This window comes from Neolamprologus multifasciatus, chromosome 20, assembly GCF_963576455.1.
Source record: "Neolamprologus multifasciatus chromosome 20, fNeoMul1.2, whole genome shotgun sequence".
Classification (NCBI taxonomy): Eukaryota; Metazoa; Chordata; class Actinopteri; order Cichliformes; family Cichlidae; genus Neolamprologus; species Neolamprologus multifasciatus.
The window spans coordinates 672,501-700,030 of NC_140458.1; the positions used below are offsets into that span (position 1 = coordinate 672,501).

Sequence of the window (27,530 nt, forward strand, 5' to 3'; positions counted from 1 at the left end):
AGCCGATGCTGCATTCACTTACACTCGGATATCTGAGCCTCACGGTGAAAACATAATCGTACATTGGATATTTAATTGAATTTCATTGTTTTAGCTTCGGGGTGGCCAGTCTGGTTGGGGAGGTGGCCTGTGCCCCCCCAGGCCACCCCGCTGGTCACACCACTGATGAGTAGCGAGTTAACAATGAAAGTTTATTTACAATCTCTTCACCGAGTGTATTTACAGGCTGTGCGGGGATAGTGCTGTATACAAGACGTGACAGCAGACCTCCAGGAATCTGGGAAAGAGGAATCACACACACGCTCCTCTCCAACCTCTCTCTCCACTTTGTGACGCTCCTTCCACACACTGCTCGTGGTCCGAGGAATCTCGATACAAACAAATGCACGTTAATATTCTGCACGAGCACGAGAAACTTTGGCTTGAACTTGTTACTGACGGGAGTTTAACAACGATCCAGCGGCTGGTCCTGATGAGGTCCAGGTGTTTCCAGTACAGGGAGGCGTGGGCCGAGGGCGTGAACCACCATGATGTCCGCCCCAGCAGAGAAAGAGAGCGAACATAATGATCAGCTCCTCGCTGATCCCGCAGGTCGTGACAGAGACGTGTTTCAGATCGTTTCATGACACCTTTGCTCATCTCTTCACTTTGTCAATTCAGCAGATGGCCCCGCCCCTCCCTGAGCCCGGTTCTGCCGGAGGTTCCTTCAAAAGGTTTTTCCCGCTGTCGCCAAAGTGCTGCTCACAGGGGTCATATGATTGTTGGGTTTCTCTGTACGCATTATTGCAGGGTCTACCTTACAATATAAAGCACCTTGAGACGACTGCTGTTGTGATTTCGAGCTCCTCAGACTGCAGCTGCAGAACATCTGCACAAAAGCTGCTCGTTAACACCTGCACACACATCACGACAGATCCAGTTATTAAGCATGTGATGAAGCAGAGTCTGCACGAAGATGAGGAATGTACTCAAAGTGTCAGGAGTCCGTGAACGAGCCTCGTGGTTGATCTGCGTCAGACCTGACTTCCTGTGTCGTTGCTCCTCAGGAGAACTGCAGCATTCAGAAACAGAGCGTGTGCGAGAAGTTCAGCCGCATGTTCTCCATCCTGGAGGAAAGACAGAAGGTCAGAGTTCAGCCCTCGTCCTCGGTGATGTCGGGACTTTAAATTATAAATGTGTGCCGTAGGTTTCCTGTTTTATTTTGGTAGTCCCGTGTTGCTTGTGCTTTGTCTTCAGTGTGACTTCCTCCCCTGTGGCTGCTGTGTGTCCCTGGTTACCCTCAGTGTGTCTGCATGAGGAGTGAGCTTCCTGTTTGGACTTTGCACCAATAAAAGTACGTTTTTGTTTTTGAAAGATGCAGACCCAATCAGACGACTGCAACCTCACAAATCCTTCTTTTATTTGGTCGCCTCCATCACTGCTTCTGCTTCAGTTCCCTGACGTCACTCTGTAAACGATGTGAGCAGGAACTGATTTTACAGTCCCGAGCAGAAAGTCGCTGTCACCACGCAGAGACCCGCCTGCTGCTCTGTCGTGTCTTCGTCCGAGGGACGTAATCAGGATAACGTCCTTCGGATGAGGACACGTGTCCTCAAACACGTTGGAGCGTCTGCGGTGAACGTTCCTGCGTCTGCTGTCTGTGACAGGAAGCTCTGTATCACGTCTTGTTTCAACACGATGGTCACGCCTCATAGCGTTTGTGTTTACTGTGATCGAAGGCGATGACGCAGCGAATCAGCTCTGAGCAAGAGGAGAAGACGGGCCACGCGCGGGCGCTGGCGCGTTGCCATGATGACAGCATGGCAGCCAACAGCAGGCTGGCGGAGAGCGCCACGAGCAGCATGGAAGAGCCCGACATGGCCGCCTTTGTTCAGGTGAGCGACTCCCGTTTCCTGTGTGCGGCGGTGACGAGTCTGACTCGGCTCATTTGTCTCCTCCTCCTCTTTCAGAGCTCAGCAGAGATGATCACAAAGTGAGTGACGGGAAATATTCTTCACGCCTTCCTTCACTTCGTCAGCATTAACCAACCCTTCTTTTGCTTCCTATACCTCCTCGCCGTCCTCAGGGTGAAGGCGGCGAGTGCCTCGGGTCCGTCCGAGACGCTGAGACCAGGTTACGAGCGCCTGAGTCGTTACAGGTTTAACTTCAGCGAGCAGGAGAGGGCGCTGAAGAGCATCGACTTCATCAAAGGTTCGACTCGTTCGGCTCATTTCCACCTCGCCAACCCGACACAGCTCTGCATGACACAAAGGCTACAGAAGCCATCTTTCCTGTTTAGCTCCTCCCACTTTAAAGTGCCTTTCCTCTGATTGGTTTAAATGCTGTGGGTGTGGCTTCTGTTTGGAGCACATTACTGCACAATGAGCTGGTTACGGGTTGTTGTTGGAGTAACCTCACAGCAGCCGTGTTATCGGTCAGAGGAACCGCAGTGTGCGGCGCCATGTTGGCACCAACGCTCTGAGGATGCAGGAGGTCAGCTGTCATCACCTGCCCAGGTGCTTCCCTACGATCAGCGTAACACGGGTGTCTTCAGCTGCAGCGGGTTACCAAACTAATCAGGTTGCAGCGTTTTATCTCCACAATACAGACACGTGCTTTAATTTAACATCGAGGGCGAGGGGCGGCGCCTTCACATGTAGGCGCAGCAGGCGCCAAGCTTGGTCCTGGAGGTCCTGACAGGAGGCAGAATAACTCACAGGGAAGCTGCTGCAGAGCATCAGGAGCCACGTCAAGAATTAAACAATAATGATGACGAGTATGAAGGACGAACTCGTGTGAGCAGTGTTCATTGGTCCAGCCGTTAGACGTGGGCGTGCACGTTAAAGGTCACTTCTATAAAACCCCGCCCATTTTTAAGTCTTTGTTCGTTTCTGTTCATGCTCAGATTTTCTGAAATCTTCTAAAATACAGAAAATGGAGCGAAGCAGGAGAGAAAAGTCGTGGACTAGAAGAATGAAACAGGAAGTACATGATGAATAAATAAACATGTTTACTTCACCGTATTATTCGTGTTGCATTTACATCAGTTCGTCTCATTATTTCCTTTGTGATGTTGGCTCCTCCTCCCTCAGCATCATGGTTTTTGTGATATCTCTCCAGCCGTGAAGGATGTTCCTGAAGAACCAGAGCTGGACCCAGAGCCAAAAGAACCCTCTTTGATCCAGAACACAGAACCAAACGAGAACCAGCAGGCGGCAGAGGAGGCTTCAGAGCAGGAGACTCCTGAGCTGGACTCGGGTCATGTCACGGAGGGAGAGGAGGAAGCAGCCGCCGATCTAGCTAAAGAGGGCGGCGAGCGGCAGGAGGGAATGAGCACACAGCAGGTAGAGTATCACAGCTGCTTTAACGACGCTCACCTTTACACTTGATTGTAAACTAATTTCTCTAACATATAACCTGATGAAAGAGTCCATCAGTGGCCTCAGAGCTGCCAACAGTCAGAGCTGAGGGTCGTTGTGAGACGCCATCATGAAGGTTGTCCAAATATGGTCACTTCCTGAAACAAAAACCAACATGGTGGCAATTGAAACGTTACCAATGAGGCTTCAAAATGCTACAAACCGTGAACAGCTGGACCTCACTGACCAATGGGCTTGAGTCTGTGTCCATCTTTTATATACAGGGTTTGCAGGAAATGCATGTTTTACTAAGAGAACATTTGCAGGTCTCCAAAACCATCGTGGAGGTGTAAACACAGCGAGCGACAGGTAACTGTCTTCACCTGTCAGTGTGAGGGGATGGATGAAGAGGAGGATGCTGACTTTTACCCCGGCTGGTGCACAGCTGGCTTCAGCCCATCAGCTCCTGGACAAACCCTGATGGGGGTCCACTGATGCATCAGCGAGGACGGGTTCACCTCACGCTGCTGGGGTCAAATCCAACTGCAGCCTCCACAGATCCTGGACTCCCTGCTCGCCTCCTCCTCGCTTTGTGAGCTTCTCCTTCTCAGCTTCCAGATCTCCTCCCACAAGGCTGCCTCTGTCCTCCATGAGTCTCCATCTGCTCTCATATCTGCTCAAAAGATCCAGCAGAAGAACCTCAGAACGAGGAGGAGGAGGGCTGGGCGTACCTGTCCGAGGCCGCTGAGGAGCACCTGAACGAGGCCGAAGGAAAGGGAAGCAAAGGATGCTCGTCACTGGTGCCGGCTGAGTGAGCTCAGGGTGAGGCTGAGGAGGAGGATGAAGCTGTGAGGAAGGAGAAGCGTCACATGGAGAGCAGAGACGGCGAGTTTGGAGCGTCGAAAGGAAGAGAGGACGACGAGAAGAAACCCAAAGGCTCTGACGTCACCGTGGAGACGAGAGGTGCTGAAGACGCCCGTTCTCAGGTCAGTGTCATCCTTCGTCATCATCATGGACCAGGCTCTGCACGCTGCTCCCACCCACAGATATGGCTCCACCTCCACAGCTGCTTCTTCTCTTTTTATTCGTTTTGTTTCTGCGAGCCGAGCGTGACGACGGCGCCTGCTGCCGCCTGCCGCCGGCGCCTGCAGCCGCCTGCCGCCGGCACCTGCAGCCCTCAGACATCAGTTTAAATATGGAAAAAGGAAAAATCAGAGCTTTAACCCTCCGTGTACGGGAGCAGGAGGGCAGCACAGCTACACCTGAATGAACAGGTGGAGATGTCCCACCTGAGCCGCTCAGCCGGCTCGTTAGAGTTAGGAAATAATCCACCGCCTCTCACCTCCATCCTCTTCCTCATCCCTCCTCCACCCTCCTCTCCACCTGCAGGCTGTCACACTGTTCTTCTACCTGCTCGCCCTCCTGGTCATCCTGCAGAGGGCGTGGGCTTACGTCGGCTGCTTTATTTGCACATAAACGCCACACGGAGCCGCACGAACATCACTGCCGCACAGCTCAGGTATGTTCACCTGCGGCATGCTTTTATTGTGAAAAGCATGTGACTCTGACTCAGAATACTTTTGTTTTAAAAGGATAAAAACAGCTTTTCTAGGATTTTTTTGGTCAGACTAAAGTAAAGATGAATTCATCTTTACTTTTAGACGATCACTGATGCGTTTTATTATAAACATAATAATTCTGCTTCTTACAGAAACACTTTAAAATCACAGCGACTACAAATAAATGAAATCAGGTTACAGTCAGTCAAATTTGATTTTAAAGCGAGCACTGGTTGTCTAAAAAAATCTATAATAATAAAATTATTTGAACTTTATTCTTTTTTATTTTACTTTTTTTTTTTACCCCAATACTACTATCACTGTTACCGCAGTACTTTTACTATTAATACTATTACTGTGGTACTGACTGGAGCACAGCAGCGTGGTGGGAAAGGCCAAAGAAACTTACAAAGAAACAAACTTGCAGACTGACGCTAAACTTTATTCTCTAATAAACACAAGGAGCGGAGACACAGCTCTGCTGACACCCTGTGGTCAGTCTGTGTAATGACAGTTTTAATTCTCTGTAGTATAAAAAAGGAGCATTATCACTGTTTTATTCAGGCTTAAAGCATAATTTTATTCTTTATGATAAACATTTACATTTATTAAATAAGTAAATTTCTCTCCCACCACATGTCTGTCATTAATGTTGCTCTAACATTGAATTCATAATAATCATCTGAAACATGTCTTTGGGCCAGTTTGCTTCAGCTCTGCGGACACTTGATTTAATATAAAGAAAAACTGTTTATAATTATTTAAAGGTTCATTCATGCAGATTAAAATAATATAATGTAACATTCTGTAATCGTGACATCAGAGCGAGAGGAAATAAAGGCTGTGTCCCAATTCAGGGTCTGCAGCCTCAACGATCCTCAAGGGCCGCGTACTCAAAGACCGCTAAGGCCGGAAGTGCGAGGCTTGTGAAATGGGACGGTCTAGCCTCTGTCACGCTGCCCAGGTTGCCTAGCAACCATGATACTACCAGCTGGAAACGTTTCATACAGCTTTGTTTGACAGAGATGAAGGAGAAAATCTTTTGTTCATTTGTTTGTTTCTACATGAGCTTTGATCATTCTCTGATTAAGCTCAGCTATTGAACGCCGTATATTTTAAAGTAAAGGCTTTAAAACCAAGTTAGTACAAACGTCACTAATGTCACATGACTTTGCTGACATGTGGTCAACAGTAATGTTTTAATGTTCTTCGTTATTAAACATTTGCACATAAATAAGTGACATAATATTCAGTACTTACTTAAAGTTTACTCTTCGGGCGCCCCTCATCCGCCGTTTTTTTCGGCAAAATTATCCACACCCACTGCCGCGCTATGCATTCTGGGATATGTTGGGCCATGAAGTCTACACCGCCACGTCCTTAAAATTCAGGGAAATGAAGGACGCATTTGAGGGCCGCATTTCGAGCAGCCTTTGAATTGGGACAGCCTTCGTCGCGTCGCTGTGACGTAATCGGCCTTAAAATGCTGCCTTTAAGGCTGCAGACCCTGAATTGGGACACAGCCAAAGACCAACCAAATCCAGAAGGAAGTAAGTTTGGAAATAGAAAGGTCAAAGGTCAAAGGTCACCATTTTGAACATCAGGACAGGATAGTTAAAATAGTTTGGAGCAAACAGGAAGTTTATCTCAGGTATGAGACACCAGGTGAGTTTCCAGGTGACGTCTTGGTCGTCTCTGTGTGTTAGAGAGCCAAATCCGTTTTAACCATCTTTTAATCTGAAATCTTAATCTGCAGGATTCAGGAGACTCGTACTGCTCACGCTCACCTCCACCTGCTGTCCCTCCAGGAGGGAGACCCACGGCCCTCCCATCGCTGCCTCCACCTCCTCCTCATCTGCCCAGTTTTTCTCCTGGCTGAGCCCCACCCACAACAAGAGTTAGGCGGTGGGTGGATGGTTGGGGGGGGATTCCTCTGAGAGATGTTTGGTTGTTTGGGCTCTTATTTTGAAATTGTGCCTGAGAAATTACATCTTTGGGCTGTTTTTGTAGAAAGTGTGACAGATGATCGCTGACCTGACAGGAAGTGAAGGCAGAGAAATAACGAGGTTCACAGGCCGAGGAGGCGTGACACATTTATGTGCGTGTGCGTGTGTCGTGATGATGATGATGATGATGCTTCTCACATATTCATTGTTGATTTTTAAATAATAACTTTTCTGATTTAGTTTCATGACTGACTCATTCAGTCTTTGGACACTTTGAGTTTCTGCGTGTTTCTCGGTGTTAAAATGACAAATCAGTGATTCCTGAGATTTGAGACAAAACAGGTTTTAATTTTCTAAAAAATATTTCTGGATTTTTCAAAATTGTATTTACATTTAATTGTTACACTATAAGTTTTGGCCGTCTCACCATGTTTTGGTCTCCAGGTGTAACATTTTTAATAATTTATATTTTGCTGGAGAAATGCAACGTTTTAGTCAACACCATCAGACACAAAGAAATGCACAAATGTATATTTTAAATTAAGTGTTTCAGCTATTTTGACTTTTAGCAGCTTCTCTGTTCTACTGTTTATGCACATTTTCAAACTAATTATACCAGGTTTAAAAGTAAGATTGTTTTGGCTTTTTGTTATTAGAGTTACAGTCGTACATATTTTCAGAAGCTTGTATTTAATCTCCATAAGAAAGAATCATATTTAGCAGCATGAAAATTACACATTTATTGAGAAAATTAACTATTTTTATTGGAAGATCATGAGGGATGATAAATGAAATGAAAACAAACAAACTCACCATGGCATGTGTATCGAACAGGAAGTGGTAAAGGGGTCCTCAGAGTGTAAGCTGCCCACAATCATTCCTGATTTTTTTGTACTTTTTTAAAAATCTGATGGTGTTGACAAAAACTCTGGACACGAATTTAATCACTTAAAATATGCAAATAAATTCCAGTTGTACATTTTGATGTTATATAAGGTATTGACTTAAATACTTAGTGACGAGAGCCGTGATGTTTAATTTTACATTACTGTTAATTTTCTCTCTATTTTAATATCATCACACCTGCTTGTGGACAGTGGGGTTTTAGGGTACTGGTGATGTATTGAACCATTTAAAGTAAATATATTTGGATAACAAAACACAAAATCATACTTTTGTTGTGTAAACATTGCCTTGGTTTGTCTCTGAGTCAGCTGGGTTAACACTTGTATGCATATTTTAACCCCAAAATTGGGTTTTATCTGGCGGACATGTTTTGTCGCTTATCTCAAGAATCACTGAAATCCACGGACGTGGTGTTTGCGCGCGTGTCATGAGGGCGACGAGAGTCTCACAGTTTAAAAATCACATCGGTCAGATTTCCGAGGCTGGAGACGCTCTGCGTGCTGAGAAGAGCTGTTCTGCATTTCCATCCACAGACAAACACAAAGTGTCAAACCAAAGTATTTCAGCAGCATTTTGCAGCTGTGCTGAGGAGAAACCACTTCCTGTTTGGATGACTGCCCTTTAGAAATAAAAGCACACCTGCCTTAAAGCGCCACATGAGAAATGAGACGGCGTGTTCAGTTAGTATGAATCAGAGCTCAGCAGACCTGTCAGACTCTCTGACGGTGTGTTTGTAGGTCAATGTGACGTTTTTGTGTTTTTGCTGCTGTAAAATGTGTCGTCATGATTTAAAAACACGTTGGTCTAAAGTAAATCTGTCACCTGGAGTCCACGCAGAGGCCCACTCACAGCCGGGTTTCTGCCACAGCTAACAGTAATGCTAATTATTAAAACATTGTTTTCTGTGTGTTATTGTAGGTCTTACAATATAAAAGCACCTGAGGCATCTGTTGTTGTGATTTGTTGTTTCTGTAACAGGTAACCCACGAGCACGCACAAGCTCTGAAAAATATTAAAGTACATCAATATTATTTTTGATTAAGATGCTAAATTACATTTATTTACACAAACATGCATTTGAGAGGTTGAATGTAGTGACTGCTCTCAGTGCTCGCTCAGGTTTGTGACTAAAGTCAGTAGTTCAGTTTGAAATCCATCGCTCCTGTTTAAAGAGGCACGACTCACTATATTAAATATATATGAAATTAAAATGAATGTTTGTCTTTTCTTGTTGTTATGACAGGTGTGCAGTGAATCTGATAAGCACTGTACCTGTGTGTGTGTCATAGATAATCTCAGAACTGCTGTGTAACAAATCGAGAAGAAACATCTGCTTACTCTTCACGTCCAGAACATCTGTGCACTGTGATGTGGTGATGCAAGCCGGAGTTAGAACAGGCCTGGGCTGTACCTTCGTGTTTGTACCACAGGACGGAGCAGTGAGTCAGGGTGACCTTAGCAGGTAAAAGCGTAGCAGCATCCGGAGGAAACGCGGCTAAAATAAATGAATAAAATAAAAAACCTGCTGATGCCGTGTCGCCCCCTGCAGGTCAAAGTTTACAGTGGGTTGTTACAAAAAACACCTTTAACCAGAGTGATGACACACCTTAGTGTGATTGGTTCACTGTGTTTCTGCCAGTTTGGTAATGTAACGTGTAATCTGTTCTTCAGAATTGTACTCGGACTGTTAAAAAACATGTGAAGACTCAGACACTGATGAATATATCAATAATGGATTTTTTTTTTAAATTTCCGAGGCAGGTAATCCACTATTTCTTAATAAAATAATAGAGGAGTCATCAATAAATATTTCCCAGTCATCGCCTCCAGGCACTAACGTAATCTAAGTTTTATTTTGAAATTCCCCGCCGGATGTGCCTCTGTTGTTTGGCGTTAATTTCACGGACCGTGGGATAAACAGCTGCTGCTCCCCGTGTGTTCTTGTCGACGACTTTCTGTCAGCGAAGCTGTAGTCGGGACGGTTTGTGCTCAGTGTGCCGCTCTGCTGTCCGCTGCGCTCCACCTGAAACTTTAAATCTTCGAAAGAGGAGTTTAATCCGCGAGAGAGCGACGCCATGGACCCCGCCAGCCAAGGTAACGCTGAGTGTTAGCCTAGCACGGAGCTAGCCTAGCCTAGCCGAGTGTGAGAGTGCGCAGAGCGGCTCTCAGCGGATACTTTAACCACTTTAATCGGTCATAAACGGCCGACAGCCCACTGTGTGAGCCCGGTTTGACTGTACGAAGCTGGGACATCACCGAACATTGGAAACAGGCCCGGTTCCCGGGCTCTGAGCTCGGGTTTGTGGGTTAGCCGCTGAGTGGAACTTGAATCAGAATAAAAACGGAGCTCCGTGTTTACGGACACTGCCGACGTGTTTAAGCAGCTCAGACTCCAGGTAGGATTGGCTGGCTGCCACAAACGCAGCAGCGGCGGCTCCTGTATTTACCTGGAGCCTCACCTGAGTGAGTCACCGACCCCTCCTGTCAGGTGGACACAGCTAACTGGCTGTTAGCATGCTAGTTGCTGCTGTGTCATCACTGACTTTTCAGACTGACAACTTCATGTTGTGTTGACGCTGTGTTCTCTCACACTGCCAGGGCGGCTTAGCATGATTCACAAATCAGAATAAGCCTTACAAAGGGAAGTTTTAAACAGCAGGTGGGCGGAGCTTTTCTTTTTCGTGATGACATCATACAGCTGGAAGAGTAGAAAAAGTGCAGAATAGGTCAGCCTTAAAAGCAGCATTTAGTCAGACTGTGAAGGGATCTTTGTCTTTATTTTAAGGTGAGGCGTGAATTCAGGTTTTAGGACAAAAAGGAAATGACTTCCTATTGGTCATCTGCTTTTAATAAAGCCAGCACGTGCACCTTTCTGTCAGTGGGATTAAATTTACTCGAGCTCAAAAAACCCAGATTTGTTAAACTTTCAACATCAGTTCAGGTGAAGACGCCTGTTTTCAGTAAGACGACCCCAGGACGTGAGGAATAAACGGGACAGACATGTCTTGCGTCGATGCTTGAGCCAATAGGATCCGAGGTGACCTGATGACGCCTCGGTCGGCTCCTGCAGGCCGTGCAGGCCCTCTCTCTGTGAGCTCCCCGCGCTGCTCTGCAGCTCTAATGGACGTTTTCAGAGCAGAGGTTACTGCTGCCTCTCGTCTGTGCGCAGCAGGGCGGGTAAAGAGGGACGTCCGAGTCTGTGAAGGGACCCCGCGGTAACTACCCGATGAAGCAGGAAGAAGTTTGCTGACTGCTTTGGGTCGGCCTTCAGGAACGAGGCTCGGTCGCTGCTGGCTCACAGGGCGAGGCAGCAGCTGTTGTGTCGTGTTATCAGCAGAAGTTTACGGAAGGTGTGGTTCACATGCAGGACACGGCTCAGCGTCTGCAGACTGGTCAGACCGCTGCCACATCAGATGATGAAGCTGATAACACACACACACACACACACACACACACACACACACACACACACACGGTTTCTCTGTGAGGGCAGTGAGGAAGTGAGACCACAGCTGGAAGCAGGAAGGATTAGGAAATGACTCTTCAGGGGGATCATGGAGCGATGTGCGGGAACAGACCCACAGTGATGACACTGACTGAGAAACCCTTTGAGGCAGCGTCACCTGATGCTGCCCACCTGACCCTGTCAGAGTTACCTGAAATACTCTGATGGGCGTTAGCCTGATGTCTGGTCCCTGCTGTGTTAGGTCAGTAAAATCCTTTGGGGGTTCTTAATGTTTTGACCATTTTGAGTCAGGTGGTGTAAGCAAACGTGGAGGTGGAAGAAACTTTGATTTTATTTGTTACTCCCGCTGCAGTGATGTAAACTGGGAACGCCCCTACAGCAGCGACTGACCTTTCAAAATTAGAGTGGGGGGTTTGCCAGTCGTAGCCCCACCCCCACCTGTGACACTAGCAGGACCATTTTTGTATGTTACATGAACGGTGATGTCGTTGCTATGGCGTTCACGTAAACAGGAGAAAGTCATTTTATACTGTGACTAAATGTTCCTTTGAAGGCGCTGCCCAGGTGCTCACTGTGCCGAGGGTCTGGCTGTAACGCTGTGTCAGCACTGCTGCTGTAACCAGGAAGTGTGGAAGGACGCCCTCCAGTAACGACATGAATGCTGCTGCTGCCGGCGAGCATCGAGAGAACATTGTGGTGTTTTTGTGCCTCTGTAATTGCAGATGTTGTTGTGCATTGTTTTGAAATGCTGGGCTGTGGAGGCTGAATCCTCCACACTCGGGTCAGTGTAGCTGCGCAGACACACACATTAAAGGGTGTTTGTGCGATGGGAAACCTGATTTAATGCATTATGACTGTCAGCACAGGGACAGTGTTACTTTAACGCACCGGGGGGCGTTGGATAAGAATCACTTTGACTGCCATCTGTCCATCGACACGCCCCCGCCCAGTAAAGTCTGTGACAAAGCCTCAGACGGACGCACCAATCGTACAATAATCTGCTCTTCGACCGTGAGTCAGGATTTATTGGGCGCAGCTGGCTGTGCTGTAAATGCGGGTAAACCTGCGTTGAGGCCATTGCTCATTGGCTGACACACCTGTGAGGTCACCGTTATGGTGGTCTGTGTCGTCTCTACAGTCGGACATCAGTGAGATTTTTTCTCAAGTGTGGATCCTGGTTTAAATGAAACGGGTGGAGGTCACAGGGTCATCCTGCTGATTTTTACCATTTGCCGGTCTGACCGGGGTCGTCAGCGTTTCCTGCTGACTCACGTCCACCGCCAGAGGTCCTCCGTGTTGGACCGCACTGGTCCACAAGCTGCTACGCCCATCAGAACCAGTCCTCCCAGTCCTTCTGTTCCAGCATGACTCAGTTTCTCTCTCTGCTGCCACTTCCTGTTTGATATCAGCCGCCACCAGCACTCGCCTTTTCCTGTGTGTGTGTGCGCGCGCGCGCCTCTGTTGCTTTCAGCATGGTCTGAGTGTCTCTAATGCCTCCTCCTCCTCTTCCTCCTCGCAGATATCAACCTGAACTCTCCTAACAAAGCTCTCGGCGTGGATCGCACAGACAGCCTGGCCGACGTGCCCGTGGAGGGCGCTATGGCGAACCCAGCCAACCCTCCTCCACCTGGCCTGACGGAGGAGGAGGCGGAGGAGCTCCGCACCGAGCTCACCAAGGTACACACCACACCTGCTGAGATCCCAGGTGCTTGACAGCACCTGTGTGGTGGGGGCGGGGCTTCTTTAAGTGTTTGTTTGCAGTGTTTGGATCCAAAACTGGAGCTCAGGAGTTTTGAAATGAAGTGTCAGGTGACTGATTACAGCGAAAGGTTTCACTGAGCAGTCATGACATCATGAGCGCTGCGTTTACGCCTCTGTGGTTAAACCGTTACTTGAGCCTGAAATAAAAATGGTAAATGGCCTGTGTTTGTATAGCGACCCCAAAGCGCTTCACACTCAGTCATCCACACGTTCACACACTGCTGATGGCAGCTACGTTGTAGCCACAGCCACCCTGGGGCGCACTGACAGAGGCGAGGCTGCCGGACACTGGCGCCACCGGGCCCTCTGACCACCACCAGTAGGCAACGGGTGAAGTGTCTTGAAGGACACAATGACCAAGACTGTTGGAGCCGAGACTCGAACCGGCAACCTTGTGGTTACAAGATGAGCTGCCAACCCTTGAGCCACGATCGCCACTTGAGCCTGCTGGTTTTTTTTTTTTATTGAGATCAGACGCCCAGACTCGGCGGTCGCTAATGGACCGGGTGCCGGTTACCTAGGTAACCTTCTAATGTAGTTACTACCACTTCATAAGTCACAGCAGTATCTTGAGCTCTCACTGGTAGTCGCTACAGTTGAGAACAATTTTTATTTGCCCCGCCCCCTTTGTGTTGCCAGTGTGTGTTTGTTTTTAAAGTTTTTTTCCTTCCTGTGTGAACGCGGCTTTCTCCAAGCCTCCAGAAAACAGTTTGAGGGGTGGATAAGGGTGGTGTTCTGCAGCAGCTCCACCTGTTCCTAATGCTTCGGCGTTAGTGTTTACGGTCTCTCCATCAAATAACGAGACTTTCTGTGGAGTTGGATTTAAAGCTGAACTCCTGTTTTAACAAAGTCTGAATGTGTTTCAGGTGGAGGAGGAGATCAACACCCTGCGGCAGGTTTTGTGCGCCAAAGAGAGACACGCCGCAGAGCTGAAGAGGAAACTCGGCCTCAACCCGCTCAACGAACTCAGACAGAACCTCACGAGGAGCTGGCAGGACGTGCAGACCTCCAACGCGTACGTATCTGTGAATGCGCCGGGAGCTCAGGCTGTCCTCGGAGAGCTGTTTATAGCTCGGTGCTTTACATTTCAAATGTTCTCCACAGCTTAGACCAAATAAGGGCTCCATTCAGTCCCAGCAGATATCTCACAGCCTTCAGCTCAGCTCTGAATAACAAGAGGACCGAAGGTTGGACTCTTACAAACATTGATTTGTTCTGGATGGCGTCGCGTTTAATTAGCCTAAATTCATGTGTTTGATGGCTTTGGCTTCCTCACCTGGTTCTGTCAGAGGTTTCTTCCTGTTAAAAGGGAGTTTTTCCTTCCACCGTCACCAAAACTGTATCTTAGACTGAACCCCGGGGCTGTCAGGCTGGGAGGTTCCCACAGGTGAGGAGACGAGCTGTTGTTCAGCAGTCGGAGTCTCTGGATCCTGATTGGTTTGCAAAGAAGAAACTGAACAAGTTGAAGGCCTCGGCTTGATTTTGAAGATGCACAGCCACATCTGCACATAGAGTCCAGCTTCACCTGGTTTGGATCACACCTCCTGATCCTGAGGAGGAGGTGTGATCCAGAGGAGCTTCTGGCACAGGATGTGAGGGTGTGTGCGAGTCCCTGCGGGCGCCGGCAGTAACGAGCTGCAGACTGACCCATCCGGTTTCACGTTGCATCATGCAGATGAAACAGAAGCTGCAGAGGCAGTTTCATCTCTGACGCGCTCATACGCAGCGGCGCTTTAATGGCAGCAAAGCTTTCCTGAAGGAAGGAGAAGTCACTGCTGTCTAACCTTCTGTTTGTGAGGGGCAGCCAATCAGCAGAAAGTGGGTCTATACGGGGCGGAGCTTGTTTCAGACAGAGCTCAGGATGACAGGAAGGGTTATACTGAAGTGTGATTCAGGCTGAGCTGACGCCGTCGTGTGTGTGTTTGCAGCTACGTGAGAACGGCTGAGACGCTGGGCGAGTGGAACGAGCGGGTGACCCGTTCAGATCTGTGAGTCTACGCCGTGCTCGCTGCTCGCTCTGTTTGCGCTCTCACGCTCTGACGTTTGCACCCAGCTTCTAACGTGTGCGTGAACATTTCAGCGGTGTAGTGTGGGAGCTGCTCAGAGGCTCACCTGCAGCTGTCAGCTCAGTCTCAGTTCCTGAGCTGGACCTCTGCGCCGCGTTTGTGCTGTCGGAGCATTTTTAATGACATCACGTGACCGATAACATGGCTGCTGTGACGTTTCTGTACTAACAGACCAGGAAGAAGGCTGAGCTCCAGTTACTGAGGACTGAGTGTGTGATGCTAGCGTGCACCGTGGTGTCAGCGGACAGCAGCTGCTGGAGTGAGTGCTCTGCTGTGAGGTGGTGGGCGTCCCGACCACAGCGGCCTGAGCCGCCTCACCTGAGTGTGTTTGGTTATTCTCTGTGGAGGAGCTAAAGGTTCAGTGTGGCGAGGATTCCTTCACTTCCTCTCAGAGATCAGGTGTTTCCTCCAGATGTGACGATGTGTCCTCTCCTGCTTCAACAGCCTTCCCCCCTCTGCTGTCACAGGCTGTTCACTGCAGTCAGTCATTGTTCCCCGCTGTTAGAAACCAAACGCACCTGATGTGGCTCTAAAGGAGGCGTGGTCACTGTGTCCATGTGTAATTATTGTGCTTAGTAATCACATGTTTGTCTTTTCAATAAAAGGCAGGTATTGAACGATGAAGGTCTTTGCTGGTGATTGGAAGCCATGTTGGTTTGAATTGTGTCTGTAGCTGGAGTAAACGCGCTGCGTGGGGAGAAACCGCCGCCGTGCTGTCATGGAGATGGGTGCGAGGCAGGACGGAGCTGTGAAACGTTTCCAAGTCAAACCCAGTGAGGGTAAAACGCGACTCGTTTGTCGGACCGTGGTTATTCACCACACAGCTGCAGGCGTGTCTCCCGAGGCCAGCGGCTTCCGTCGCAGACACGCCTTGGCGTTGGCGCCACGGGTGTTTTTACGGTTGACGTTAACGTCCAAAAACCCCGTTAAAGGTGACAGCGCTCTCGGACACGTGGAGTTGGAGACCCCACAGAGGATGAGTCGTTCCCAATGAGCATGTGCAGAATTGCTGCATCACTCAGAGCCTCAAGCACGCCATCTGACCCCGGGCGATCCCGGCTGACGCCTAAAACGACTTCCAGTCTGGGTCAGTCCGAGGGACACGTTTCTGTGCCAGCAGAGCAAAGACGTTCCCGCCAGGCTGCTGAGGCTGCTGGACGTTTCCAGGTTCCTCCTCTGTAATGAACCAGATTGGCGAGCTCGCTCGGATAGTTGGCGTGACCTGACGGGGCGGCGCTGCTGACTCGTGCTTGACTCACAAGCAGCAGCAGCTGCACCGGCGAGTTTCTGATGTTTGTTCTGCTCGCATAAATACACCAGCACGTCGGCGAGCGCTGTCTGTGTCAGTTTGTGGTCGTTCGTCCGCCGCAGGCGTGCAGTCGGCGTGGATTTTACTCTAATGCAGGTGGAGACGTGTCTGCAACCACACGGGCAGCTGGGACGCGCTGCTGCAGGAACGAGTGGGAGGAAAGGAATGTGAGAGGAGGGGAAGAGACGGTGTTTAGTCACATGATACGTGATATCCAGGAAGACGGGCAGGCTGGCGAGGCGCGCACAGACGCTGTGAGTTATGAACACGCCGCGGCCGCATGGATATTTTTAGATGTTCTCTTTTTCCCGTTTCCTCGTTTTGTGGATCAGCTGACTGAGCGTCTTGTCCCAAAGTAAACCGGAGGCAGTGGAGACGTGTGGGTTGATGTGGTCCGTGCAGTGGGCGGGGACAGTTGTGGGCGGAGGCTGGCCTCGCGGGGCGGCTCCGGTTTCTGTAAAAATAACTCAGGCTGTCTGCGAGGTCGGAATCGGATTGTTGTGCGTTGGATTCGACCTTATGTTGCAGCTCACTGTGTCACGTTTCACCGATCAGAGTTTTAATGTCATCACATCCGTCCTCTGATCCGTATCAGGTTGGCGGGGGGTGGAGCCTGTCCCTGCGGTTAATATTTATCGCAGAGCTTCAGAGAAATGGGTGAAATGTTCAGTGAGCTGATTAAAATGAGCCTGAGTCCAGTTTTGACTCCACGGCATCATGTGATCACCAACACGCAGTGACAGGTTTCTCTGTGGACTGAGTGGACGCTGACCACGGGGGAAGCAGAAACGACCTCCTTCCTGACGCCTGACGCTCACAGCTGCGGTCTCGGGTTTGAGCGGCCAAAAGTCTCATCACCATGGCAACCACAATAGCAGCTTCACCAGCGCAGGTGTTTGAATGTTAGTGGAACGCAGGATACGGCTCATTGTGATTGGCTGTTTAAACCGGGACCTGCACAGGCCCGTTTCTGATTGGTGGGCTGGGTCAAAGGTCAACACGACAGGCAACAGGCCCACAGTCACAACAATTATTCTGACTTTTAAAAAGTCAAACAGCAACACAGACGCACACACAGACGCACACTCTCGCACACAGACGCACACACACACACACAGACGCACACAGACACACACAGACGCACGCGCACACACACAGACGCGCACACAGACGCGCACACAGACGCACACACAGACACAGACGCACACAGACACACACACTCGCACACACACACAGACGCACACGCACACAGACACACACACTCGCACACGCACACAGAGACGCACACACACTCGCACACACACAGACACACACTCGCACACATACAGACGCACACTCACGCACACAGAGACTCACACGCACACAGACACTCGCACACAGACACACACACACACTCGCACACACAGACGCACACAGACACTCGCACACACAGACGCACACAGACACTCGCACACACACAGACACTCGCACACACACAGACACTCGCACACACACAGACACACGCACACACTCGCACACACACACACAGACGCGCACAGACACTCGCACACACAGACGCACACACACAGACGCGCACACAGACACAGACGCACACAGACACACACACTCGCACACGCACACAGACACACACACTCGCACACGCACACAGAGACGCACACACACTCGCACACACACAGACACACACTCGCACACATACAGACGCACACTCGCACACACACAGACGCACACTCACGCACACAGAGACTCACACGCACACAGACACACACACACACTCGCACACACAGACGCACACAGACACTCGCACACACACAGACACTTGCACACACACAGACACACGCACACACTCGCACACACACACACAGACGCGCACACACACAGACGCGCACACAGACACAGACGCACACAGACACACACACTCGCACACGCACACAGACACACACACTCGCACACGCACACAGAGACGCACACACACTCGCACACACACAGACGCACACTCACGCACACAGAGACTCACACACACACAGACACACACACACTCGCACACACACAGACGCACACACACACAGACGCACACTCGCACACACACACAGACGCACACAGACACACACACTTGCACACACACACAGAGATGCACACACACTCGCACACACACAGACGCACACTCACGCACACACACAGACGCACACTCACGCACACACACAGACGCACACTCACGCACACAGAGACTCACACGCACACACACACTCGCACACACACACACACAGACGCGCACACACACAGACGCACACTCGCACACACACAGACACAGACGCACACTCGCACACACACACAGACGCACACACACACTCGCACACACACACACAGACGCACACACACACACAGACGCACACGCACACAGACGCACACACACACTCGCACACACACACACAGACGCACACACACACAGACACACACACACACTCGCACACACAGACGCACACGCACACAGACGCACACACCTGTAGGTTCCTCGGTCAGGGTGGCGTTCCTGTTTCCTGGCTCCGCCCTCAGCTGTGTGACTCCTGTGAACTCCACGCTGAGTGTTTACCTGTGTACCTGCAACCTCGCTTTGCGCTCCGGACCCTGCTGTAGCCCCGCCCCTCGCAGCGGGCCGCCGCCAACATGGACGCGCTGACTGTAACTGCTGTTCCTCTGTGACGCGTTCTTTTCCGCTGGCGGTTTTTATGCTGCAGATTTGTATTAAATGTGAATTTTCTTTTCCATCAACATGTTATCATGAACGTCCAGCTCTGGATCCACGGCGGCGGCGTTTTTAAACTTCCTCCGTGTGCTCAGCAGAGTGGGCGCTCCTGTGCGGCCGCACACGGCGGCAGCTTTTAGCATGTTTTGGACGTTTTCAGCTGACGTGTGCTGTGTGTCTCTGTGTGATTTTCCTGCTGTTGTGTCTTCAGATATCTGTCCGCCTCGGCCACTTTGGATGACATTACCCACTCTGACGCGTGAGTTGACCTTCGTCTTTGTGCTCTTGTCTGTCTGTAGATGAGTTAAGGTTTCTTTCACTTTGGGATTTGTGGAAGTTTCTGTTTTCTTTTTGCTTCTGTGGCGCTGCGGCGCTCGCGCTGTTGCTAGCGAGACGAGGAGACGTTTCCTGCTGTGGACGCAGCTGCAGCCTCCTCGTTACACTTGTGTTTGAACCAAAAATATCCAAAGGGCCTGTCGATGTTGACCACATTTCCTCCAGTTATTAATCTAAAACAGACGTCGTTCAAACAGTCAAAGTTACAGCTGACAGGAAGTGAAGCGTCACCGCCATGCACGTCTGGCAGGGATTATTGATTACAGTAAGTGTCACACGGACACAGTGGCGTTTATTCTTCACTGCAGTGACGCTCAGGTGGAGTCAGCTCGTCCAGAGCGACCCTCCGACGCGCCACACGACGGCGCACGCGTAGAGCTGCGAGCAGAAACCCGGAGCTCTGTTTACGACGTCATCGTCAGCGCCCAGTCTGGTTTGGAAAAAGCAACAGTGCAGAGGTTCAACAGTTAAAAAAAAAAAAAAGCAGAAGATGATGACATCACAGGGTTAAATGTTTTATTAATATTAGGGTTACAGCAGGGGCGGGGCTCGAGGGGGCGGGGCTCCAGGCCTCGAGGGCCGGCGTCCTGCAGGTTTTCAGACATGTCAGCTGATTTAAATGGCTGAACGACCTCCTCAACATGTGGTGAAGTTCTCCAGAGGCCTGAACTGATTGTTTGACCCAGGGTGACACCTAACACCTCGAGGCCTGGAGTCCCGCCCCCCCCGGGGTTACAGGAAGTGTTACTGAAGCTGCTGATTGTGGGTTGAGAAAGAAAACAAACTCAGACCTGTGTCTCGTTTCCAGCTGTTTCTTCTTGGGTTGTAGTAGAGTAGCTTTGCATGATTCAGTTTATCATAATCCTCCTTCATCTTGTGCTGCTCCTTGGTGGAGGTCAAAGGTCACAGATGCTGCTTTTCCTGATGACCTAATGCTGCGGCTGCTTTTCCAGGCTGACACATCAGAAATGTTTGGTTTCTCGCAGTTTTCCTTGTTCCTGGCCGTGAAGCCGGCGTGGAGCTGAAGCTGTCGGCCGCCCGCGTGCGTAGACGAGGAACGAGCTGTGGGTGTGTGTGGCTGAGATTTTTGTGCTCCTATTGGTGGACCTCACAGAGGCCTGGGTCCGGGGGTTACGTTGAGATGCAGAGTAGAGTAGCCGGGGATCGAAGCACCAACGAGCCGCAGCTGTCAGAGCTGTTGCTCTAAAAATGTTTACTTTTCCCCAAAAGTAACCAAATTACTTTCTGCAAGTAACAATCCAGCTCTGAACTTTTCGCGCGCCGTCAGGCCGCGCACAAGACGTCTTCAGTGCTGCGTTGCTGTAGTGTTGACAGACGCCTGCTGTGCGTGGAAGCAGCGAGAGCACGGCCTGTTCTGTTTGCCGTACGCGTCGTCCTGTCCGTGCTGGGATCAGAGGTGTTTGGAGGTAAACAGGAGCTCGACTGCAGGACAACAAGCCGCGGACTTCCTGTTGTTTTCACAGCTGGTCAGGTGAAGCTGTCAGTAAACTGTTAGTTATATTTGAACTTTAGCTCCTGCGTTTCTCTGAGCTGCTACAAGCGTTTGGCCTCCACAGTTGTTCTGCTGCTGGACGTTTTCTGTCGGTAAGCGTCCTCAGTCTGGACCCGATAAACCTCAGGTTCTTGTCTCGGGACCGTAGATGGACACTGCGAGCTCCTGCTGATCAGTGACATCAACATAAAATCCTTAAAGTGGAGCTCCGCCTTCCTCAGCGCTCTGTTACAGTGACCTCACAGCAGCCATATTATTGGTCACATGACCTCATTAAAAAGGCTCCGGCAGCACAAACACGATGCGAACGTTAAGCCTTTAAAGTTACGGATCCACAGACTGTGTGAGGCTGTAACATGAGCCTGAGGGGACGGACTCACTGCTGCCTCTGCTGGACGGTGTTGCACATCATCAGACCAGTAGTGTGGCTCTGTTCGCTGTAACGTGCTCGGCTCGCCGCTGGCCGTGACCAGCCATCGGCCTCCCTGTCATGTTTTCCTCGTGCTGTGAGGCGAGACTGAAATAAGCTCTTCCTGCCGGCTGACTCGTGCCTGCTAACACTCCTGGGTTCCTGTTTCTAGTTTGTTCCAGAGGGCGCACGCTCTGCTGTGTTTAACTTCCTGTCGCGGCTGTGTGAACACTAACACTGTGGTGCGTTTGTGTGTCTGCGGCGCTGCAGCTCAACACTAACGCCTCTGCTTCTGCGCTCCTCCTCTCTGCAGGTACAAGAAGACTCAGGAGACGCTTTCCCAGGCCGGACAGAAGACGACCGCGGCTCTGAGTACGATGGGCACGGCGCTCAGCAAGAAGATCGGCGACATGAGGTACAGTGCGACAGAGCCAACATGGCCACCGCGCCGGCTCAGCTGCAGGAACAAATGTCAGCGGGGACGTGTGGACCCATCCTTACACTGTCCCCTGCTGGGCAAACCTGGTGACGCAGTCTGTGGATCGTTTAAATCAGGTGGCGTGTTGAGTCTGCACGCCGCTCTGCTGTGGGTTTAGCTCCCCGAGCGACAGAGTGCGAGCGCTGCTCGGGCGACGCCCGTTAACGTGGCTCACAGCGTCGACCCTGCTGTGAGGGTCAGTTTACAGGCCCGCTCTCTGAGCCCCCGCGTTGGCGAGGACGAGGCCCGCCTCAGACCGTCACCAGGTTAAACCCGGCCACGCGTTTCTTCCTGCAGCTCTGACTTCATCTCCGGTCGCGCCCCGCCCACCTGCAGCTGTTAGCCTCACTGCTGTGATTGGCTCGTTACCCAGCTTCAGTGCTGAGTGTGAGTAAAGCAGCAGTGTGACGGCGAGCCAGGAAACGGGAGTTTCTGCGCAGTGTACCAGGGGCACGGAGAAAAGTTGTTGTACCATAGGCACGAGGAGTGTGTGTGTGACACCGTGTGTGTGTGTGTGTGTGTGTGACACCCTGTGTGTGTGTGTGTGTGTGTGTGTGTGTGTGTGTGACACCCTGTGTGTGTGTGTGTGTGTGTGTGTGTGTGTGTGTGTGTGTGTGTGTCCCTGCATGAGCTGGTGGTATCTGTATCTCCTGCATGTTCTCTCGTCGCCTGTTTCACGTGATCCTCGTCCGTGAGTGTAAAGAAACGTGAGAGCGCGCTCTGTTCCTCCTGAAGGTCACTGCACGCATCAGGGACAGGACACGCCTCCATCACACGCCAACACAAACGCCACAGCTCATTTTTGACCTGTTTTTAGTTTATTTATTTGTACAGCACTTTTAATCACAACAGTGGTGTTGTGATTAAAAGTGCTGTACAAACATAAATGACACCATAAAGTAACATCAGTTAACATCAGCTCACGCTGCTGCCCCCGCGACCCGCCAAAGCCAAATAGCTCATAACAAATAAGTAAATAACGCTCCTGCAGTATGAACCCCTGCCTTCCTTTGGGGCGTGGCCTTTCAGCACACACACATTTATCATCACTGAGCTCCTTTATTGTGACGGCACCAGGAACTTCCTGTCAAACAAGATGAGCTCATGTTTGGCCGTGCGAGGGCTGAGCTGCTCGCACCAGCAGATGACATCATCATCATTGTTTTTCCCCGCCGTGTGTGACGAGGCGCTGAGCAACATTGTGATCAGACACGCCCCTACTGATGTACCTGCTGATGTCTCACCTGTGTGTGTGTTGCCTCACGCTCTCTCTCTCTCCTTCTTACCGCTGCCTTGGTTTGACCCGCAGAGCTCTGCCGTTCTCTAACTCCTTTAGGTAAGCCTCCACATGTCGTCCTCACACGGTCAGTCACATGACCTGTAATCATGTAAACGCAGCACTGGTCCACTAAGAGGTCAGGTGACCCTTTAAAGTGCCTCTGCTGTTGTGACTTTGTGCTGTGTCAATAAAGTTGAATTCAAAGTTTGTAGTGATGCTAGGCTCAGGTTGCTGTGGAGACGGCTTCATTTCAGTTTGATGTTTCTGTTCATGTATCAGCGCCAGTTTAAAGTGCTGTGCTCTGATTGGCCAGCCTGACAGGAAGACGTTTTGATGATACGAGCTGAAAATAAAGTAAACGAGTTAAAGAAACGACGCTCGGCGTTCCAGCTGTGCAGAGGATGTTTGGAAAACTCTTTCAGCGTCAGACTGTGTGTGTGTGCGTGTGTGTGTGTGTGTGTGCGTGTGTGCGCGCGTGTGTGTGTCTGTGCGTGCGTGTGTGTGTCTGTGCGTGCGTGTGTGTGTCTGTGCGTGCGTGTGTGTCACTGCTTCCTGCATTGTAACACCTGCTTTTCTGTCTCTTCTCTTTAACGCATTCAAAGTAGCAACTATTCCATTCGCCACTCGATAAGTATGCCCGCCATGAGGTAACGTAACACACACACCTGTACCTGTCTGTGCTCGTTAACATCAGCTCACTGACGGCGTTCAAACCTAGGGGCGTGGTTACACCTTTAAATAAAACAGGAAGTGGGTTGCCAGGTTGGTTTGATGTGAGGAAATGAGGTGGAGGTTTTTATTGGCTACTTTTATTCGAATAAATTTATTCGACTCTGCCGTCAGCTGATCTGATGTTTCCGTGGCAACATGAAAGTTTTTGATTTTAGTTGTTATTGTGTTGAAGTTTGTGACGCTGCGGTGAAATAATGAAACGTTGCTGCGGTTTGTTTGTTTTTACAGTGGCAGCTCGTCTGCAGTGAAACAAACGACACAAACACGTGTTTGTTTTTATTAAAGCTGCTTTTGTTGATTCATGATTGAATATTTGATCTATGACCCAGAACGTCGGGCTGCTGTGAGTCTGCAGATCTCAGAAACTCATTTGATTCACAATAAAACATAAAACATGACGGGATGTTTGGATGGTCTGACCTCAGATCAGTCTTAAAGGAGTCCAGAGCAGATGGCGCCATTTCTCCATCGTGGTCACGCGTGGTTTCTCCTCCACGTGATGGAGCTGTAACCTGCACGTGTGGACTGCACGCCGAGCCGCTCGCATACAGCGGTTTCTGGAAGCGTCCCTGAGCCCGTGCACTGATCACAGAGATTCCTCCAGGTCCTCGGAGTATGCTGATGATGTCATGGTGTGTAGATGATGTCATGTCCAGAGTGAGGATTGCTGTAGGTTGGTGAAGCGCTGCCCGATCATGTGACCCAGCTGCTGATAGAATAGAATAGAATCAAATAATCCTTTAATTGTCCCACAAGGGGAAATTTGGTTGTAACAGCAGCCAAAAAGACGCATAGACAACAAACAGGTCACCTGATCAGCTGATCATCTTCCTCCGGCTGTTTCTCTAACTGGTTTCCAGTGTTTTGTCGACGCGTCCCAACTTTGACACACGTGCTGCTGCCATCAAAGTCAAACTTTATTGAAATGGTTCATTTTCTCCTTCAAAAGTTTTCTGTGAATCAAATCTGGATTTACGAGACTTGCAGATCATCCCGTTCAGTTTTTATTCACACGGCATCCTGACTTCTGGATTTGGCGTTGTTATTAAAGAAATGATGTTTGTTAGATTTGACGTGGCGGTGTTATCCTGTGACTCTAACCTCGTGTCTCTGCTCCGCAGAAACTCTCCGACCTTCAAGTCCTTTGAGGATAAAATGGGGAACCTGAAGGTGAGCAGAGGTCTGGAGACGTCAACCTGTAGCAAAGTTTAGTGTTTGGAGGAAAAGGATCAAAGTTGAACATTTAGTTCAGATATCTGCAGGACGAGCAAAGGTCAAAGGTTAATGCGGAGTTTCACCACAAGGTGGCAGCATGTTCTGTGTCCAGTCTCGATTAGTTTCTTCTTCTTTGCATGTTTTTGCTCACGGTGCTCCGTGAGTGTGGGACAGGAAGTCAGTTCTTTAGTTTCAGGTTTGTTTCCTCGTGTGAGGCAGACGAGGCTTTAAACAGGAAGCTGATGAAGGGACGCGCTCACTGCATCACTGACCCTCAGCTGTTTCCTCTTCCTCTCTCTCTTCAGTATAAGGTCGTCGGTCAGAGAGGAAATGGAGACGCCGTCAGCTCCCCCACCGACACCACCCCCACTCAGGAGAACCCGTCTTTCTGAACACTCGCTCCCTCCTCCACCACCTCCTCGCCGCCACCTTCTTCACGACCTTAGACTGTACTGTTACCACCTCGTCGCAGAGCCACACCTCCACCTCCACCTCAGCAGCTCGCTCTGTAGCTGGTGGCAGAGTGCACAGCCCCGCCCCCGAGCCCCGCCTCTGTTTCAAACCCGTCAATGTTTCAGAGGCCACGCGGCGAAACACCAGGCGCTAAAAGATGTCACCTTCTGAAACTTGACGGCTTTTATTTTGGAGGGAACCCCGTCCCCTGTGTTCATACTCATCCAAAAAACAAACACGCAAACCTCCTGCGGGTGTAGCTTTGGAGGCGGGGCTTCTGCAGGTGGAGGAGGATCATATGGGCCTCTGTGGGTGAGCGTGCTCTCTTCTTCTCTGCATTCACACTGTGAGCACACGCTGCACAGCGCCCCCCGCCGCGCTCTGTGTAAACGCAGGCAGGTGTACAGGTTAGCGCTTCGAACGAGGATGGGCGGGGTCAGGACCCGGGAACCCCCGCCCTCCTCGACCTTCTCCACGTACACGCACATCCCACCTGAAACCCCCGCTGTGTAAAAAAGCCCTTCAGCCATTTTGTATTCTCTGAACTCTTTTACAGCTTTGCAGACGTTTTTACGTAACCTTTATCGGCGCGTACCGACACAGGTAACCAAACTGTTTCCGGTTCACAGGCGTGTCGCTGAAAACGCAGCTTCCTGTTTGTGAAACTGGCGTCGCCGTCGGAGCGCAGCCGACGCTTCAACGACGCTTCGCCGCGAACGCTACCTGCTGAATGTCACCGCTTCTCAGTCGGCCTTACTCGCGTTAAAAGCTTCGCCCGCTCTCTGATCCAGCCGCGGGACACGCCCACCCCTCGCCCTTTGGTTTTTCTTCTTCTTCTCTGGGTTTGGTGTAGGACGGGACGCCCTGGTGTTTGTGGTGTACTCACACGGGGCGCGTCTGGTGTTCGGGCCTGCAGAGTAACTTCCTGTACAGAAGCGACCACGCCTGCAGATCAACTTCTGACTTTTTCAGATTTTTTTTCATTTGTAAAACGCCATGTACCGTGCCAATCTTTGTTTGTGTGCTTTGCCAACATCACTCCTGCCCGCTACGGGAAGTGCTGACGGGCTCGTTAATAAGACATCCTGCTTCTGTGGCGTCCGACTGCTCTGTGACCGGAAGTGGGCATGGAGGCGGGTCGGCCACGTGTGAGTACACCTGAGAGGGAGACCTGTCATCAGTCTTGCGGGTCTCCGCTGTGGGTGTTTCTGCTGCCTTCTGTGTGCGTCCTTATTCTTTGTGTTGATCATTACGGTAGACGATGAAGATGATTTGTTAGCTGCTTCCTGTTTTTCTTTCCTTTGCTTTCCTGAGGTGGTTTCTTCTTTGTAAAAGTTGCCAATCCTGAAATATCTGTTACAGACTCTTTCTTTGTGTCTCTGGGTCTCCTCGAGTGTCTCTGCGCTTTGCCAAGATTAAACAAACTCCTGCACACTACAAGAAATACTCCTGAAGTCATTTATTTAATAAAAGAATCACATTTTTCTTATGCACAGGGGAAAGGAGGATCGTCAGTGTGAGAAAAATGCGATTTTGAAACTAAATGAATTTTCCTCCTTAGAAGCTGCACACGAGCAGTTTGTTTTGGAGAGTAGATGATGGATGGAGTGAGTGACTTCTTAGTTTTGGGACGTGCAGCACACCACGAGCATGCTCACTGAGGACTTTACGCTTTATTCGGGTCCGGGGCCTCTCTCATGTAGATCGTTAAAGGGATCAGATTTGGAAGCTTATGGTGAATTAATTAAAAACATTTTGGTTTATTGTAAATGTTTGGATATCAATAAAGCATTCCTTTAAATGAAACGTGCCCTGTGATCTCTTGTCTTCACTTTCATTGCTGTGCATAAATTTACTGACACATCTTTAAAATCTGTAAATTGAATAAACATTAATTAAAGTTTGATTCTGGATTTGAGGCTCTCCTTTTTCTGAATTCATGGAAAAGTATTGCTGAATTTAATTGATTTAAATTCAGATGAAGGCTGCAAAGTCAGAGAAATAAAGCCATGACCATCTCCTGG

At 50.0% G+C, this 27,530-nt stretch overlaps 2 protein-coding genes across 13 annotated transcripts in view; both read left to right on the forward strand.

Moving 5' to 3' along the window:
• The window catches only part of trim101 (tripartite motif containing 101), a 14,261-nt gene extending 4,849 nt beyond the window's left edge, over positions 1-9,412 (forward strand). For 2 of the 4 annotated variants that reach the window (XM_085147400.1, XM_085147403.1), the window contains exons 5-10: positions 1,047-1,124; positions 1,719-1,972; positions 2,066-2,190; positions 3,100-3,323; positions 4,728-4,857; positions 6,654-9,412. In XM_085147400.1, coding sequence (XP_085003526.1) covers positions 1,047-1,124; positions 1,719-1,972; positions 2,066-2,190; positions 3,100-3,323; positions 4,728-4,814 — 768 coding nt within the window. In that variant the 3' untranslated portion in view covers positions 4,815-4,857; positions 6,654-9,412. The remainder of the gene's footprint in view (positions 1-1,046; positions 1,125-1,718; positions 1,973-2,065; positions 2,191-3,099; positions 3,324-4,727; positions 4,858-6,653) is intronic. The other 2 variants (XM_085147401.1, XM_085147402.1) reach the window with 2 other exon arrangements.
• Positions 9,413-9,637: 225 nt separating this feature from the next.
• Positions 9,638-27,312, forward strand: tpd52l2b (tpd52 like 2b). Of its 9 annotated transcripts, XM_085147416.1 has the most exons (10): positions 9,638-9,843; positions 12,735-12,892; positions 13,843-13,991; positions 14,905-14,964; positions 19,303-19,350; positions 21,663-21,764; positions 23,137-23,163; positions 23,709-23,753; positions 24,960-25,008; positions 25,359-27,312. In XM_085147416.1, exons 1-10 carry the CDS (start codon positions 9,825-9,827, stop codon positions 25,443-25,445), a joined length of 744 nt encoding a protein of 247 aa, XP_085003542.1. In that variant the 5' UTR covers positions 9,638-9,824; the 3' UTR covers positions 25,446-27,312. The 9 variants fall into 9 exon arrangements, 8 of the variants coding, with proteins under 8 accessions (XP_085003542.1, XP_085003535.1, XP_085003536.1 ...); XM_085147409.1 differs by lacking the exon at positions 14,905-14,964 and having other exon boundaries at positions 9,642-9,843; XM_085147410.1 differs by lacking the exon at positions 14,905-14,964 and having other exon boundaries at positions 9,642-9,843; positions 23,712-23,753.
• Positions 27,313-27,530: the final 218 nt, after the last annotated feature.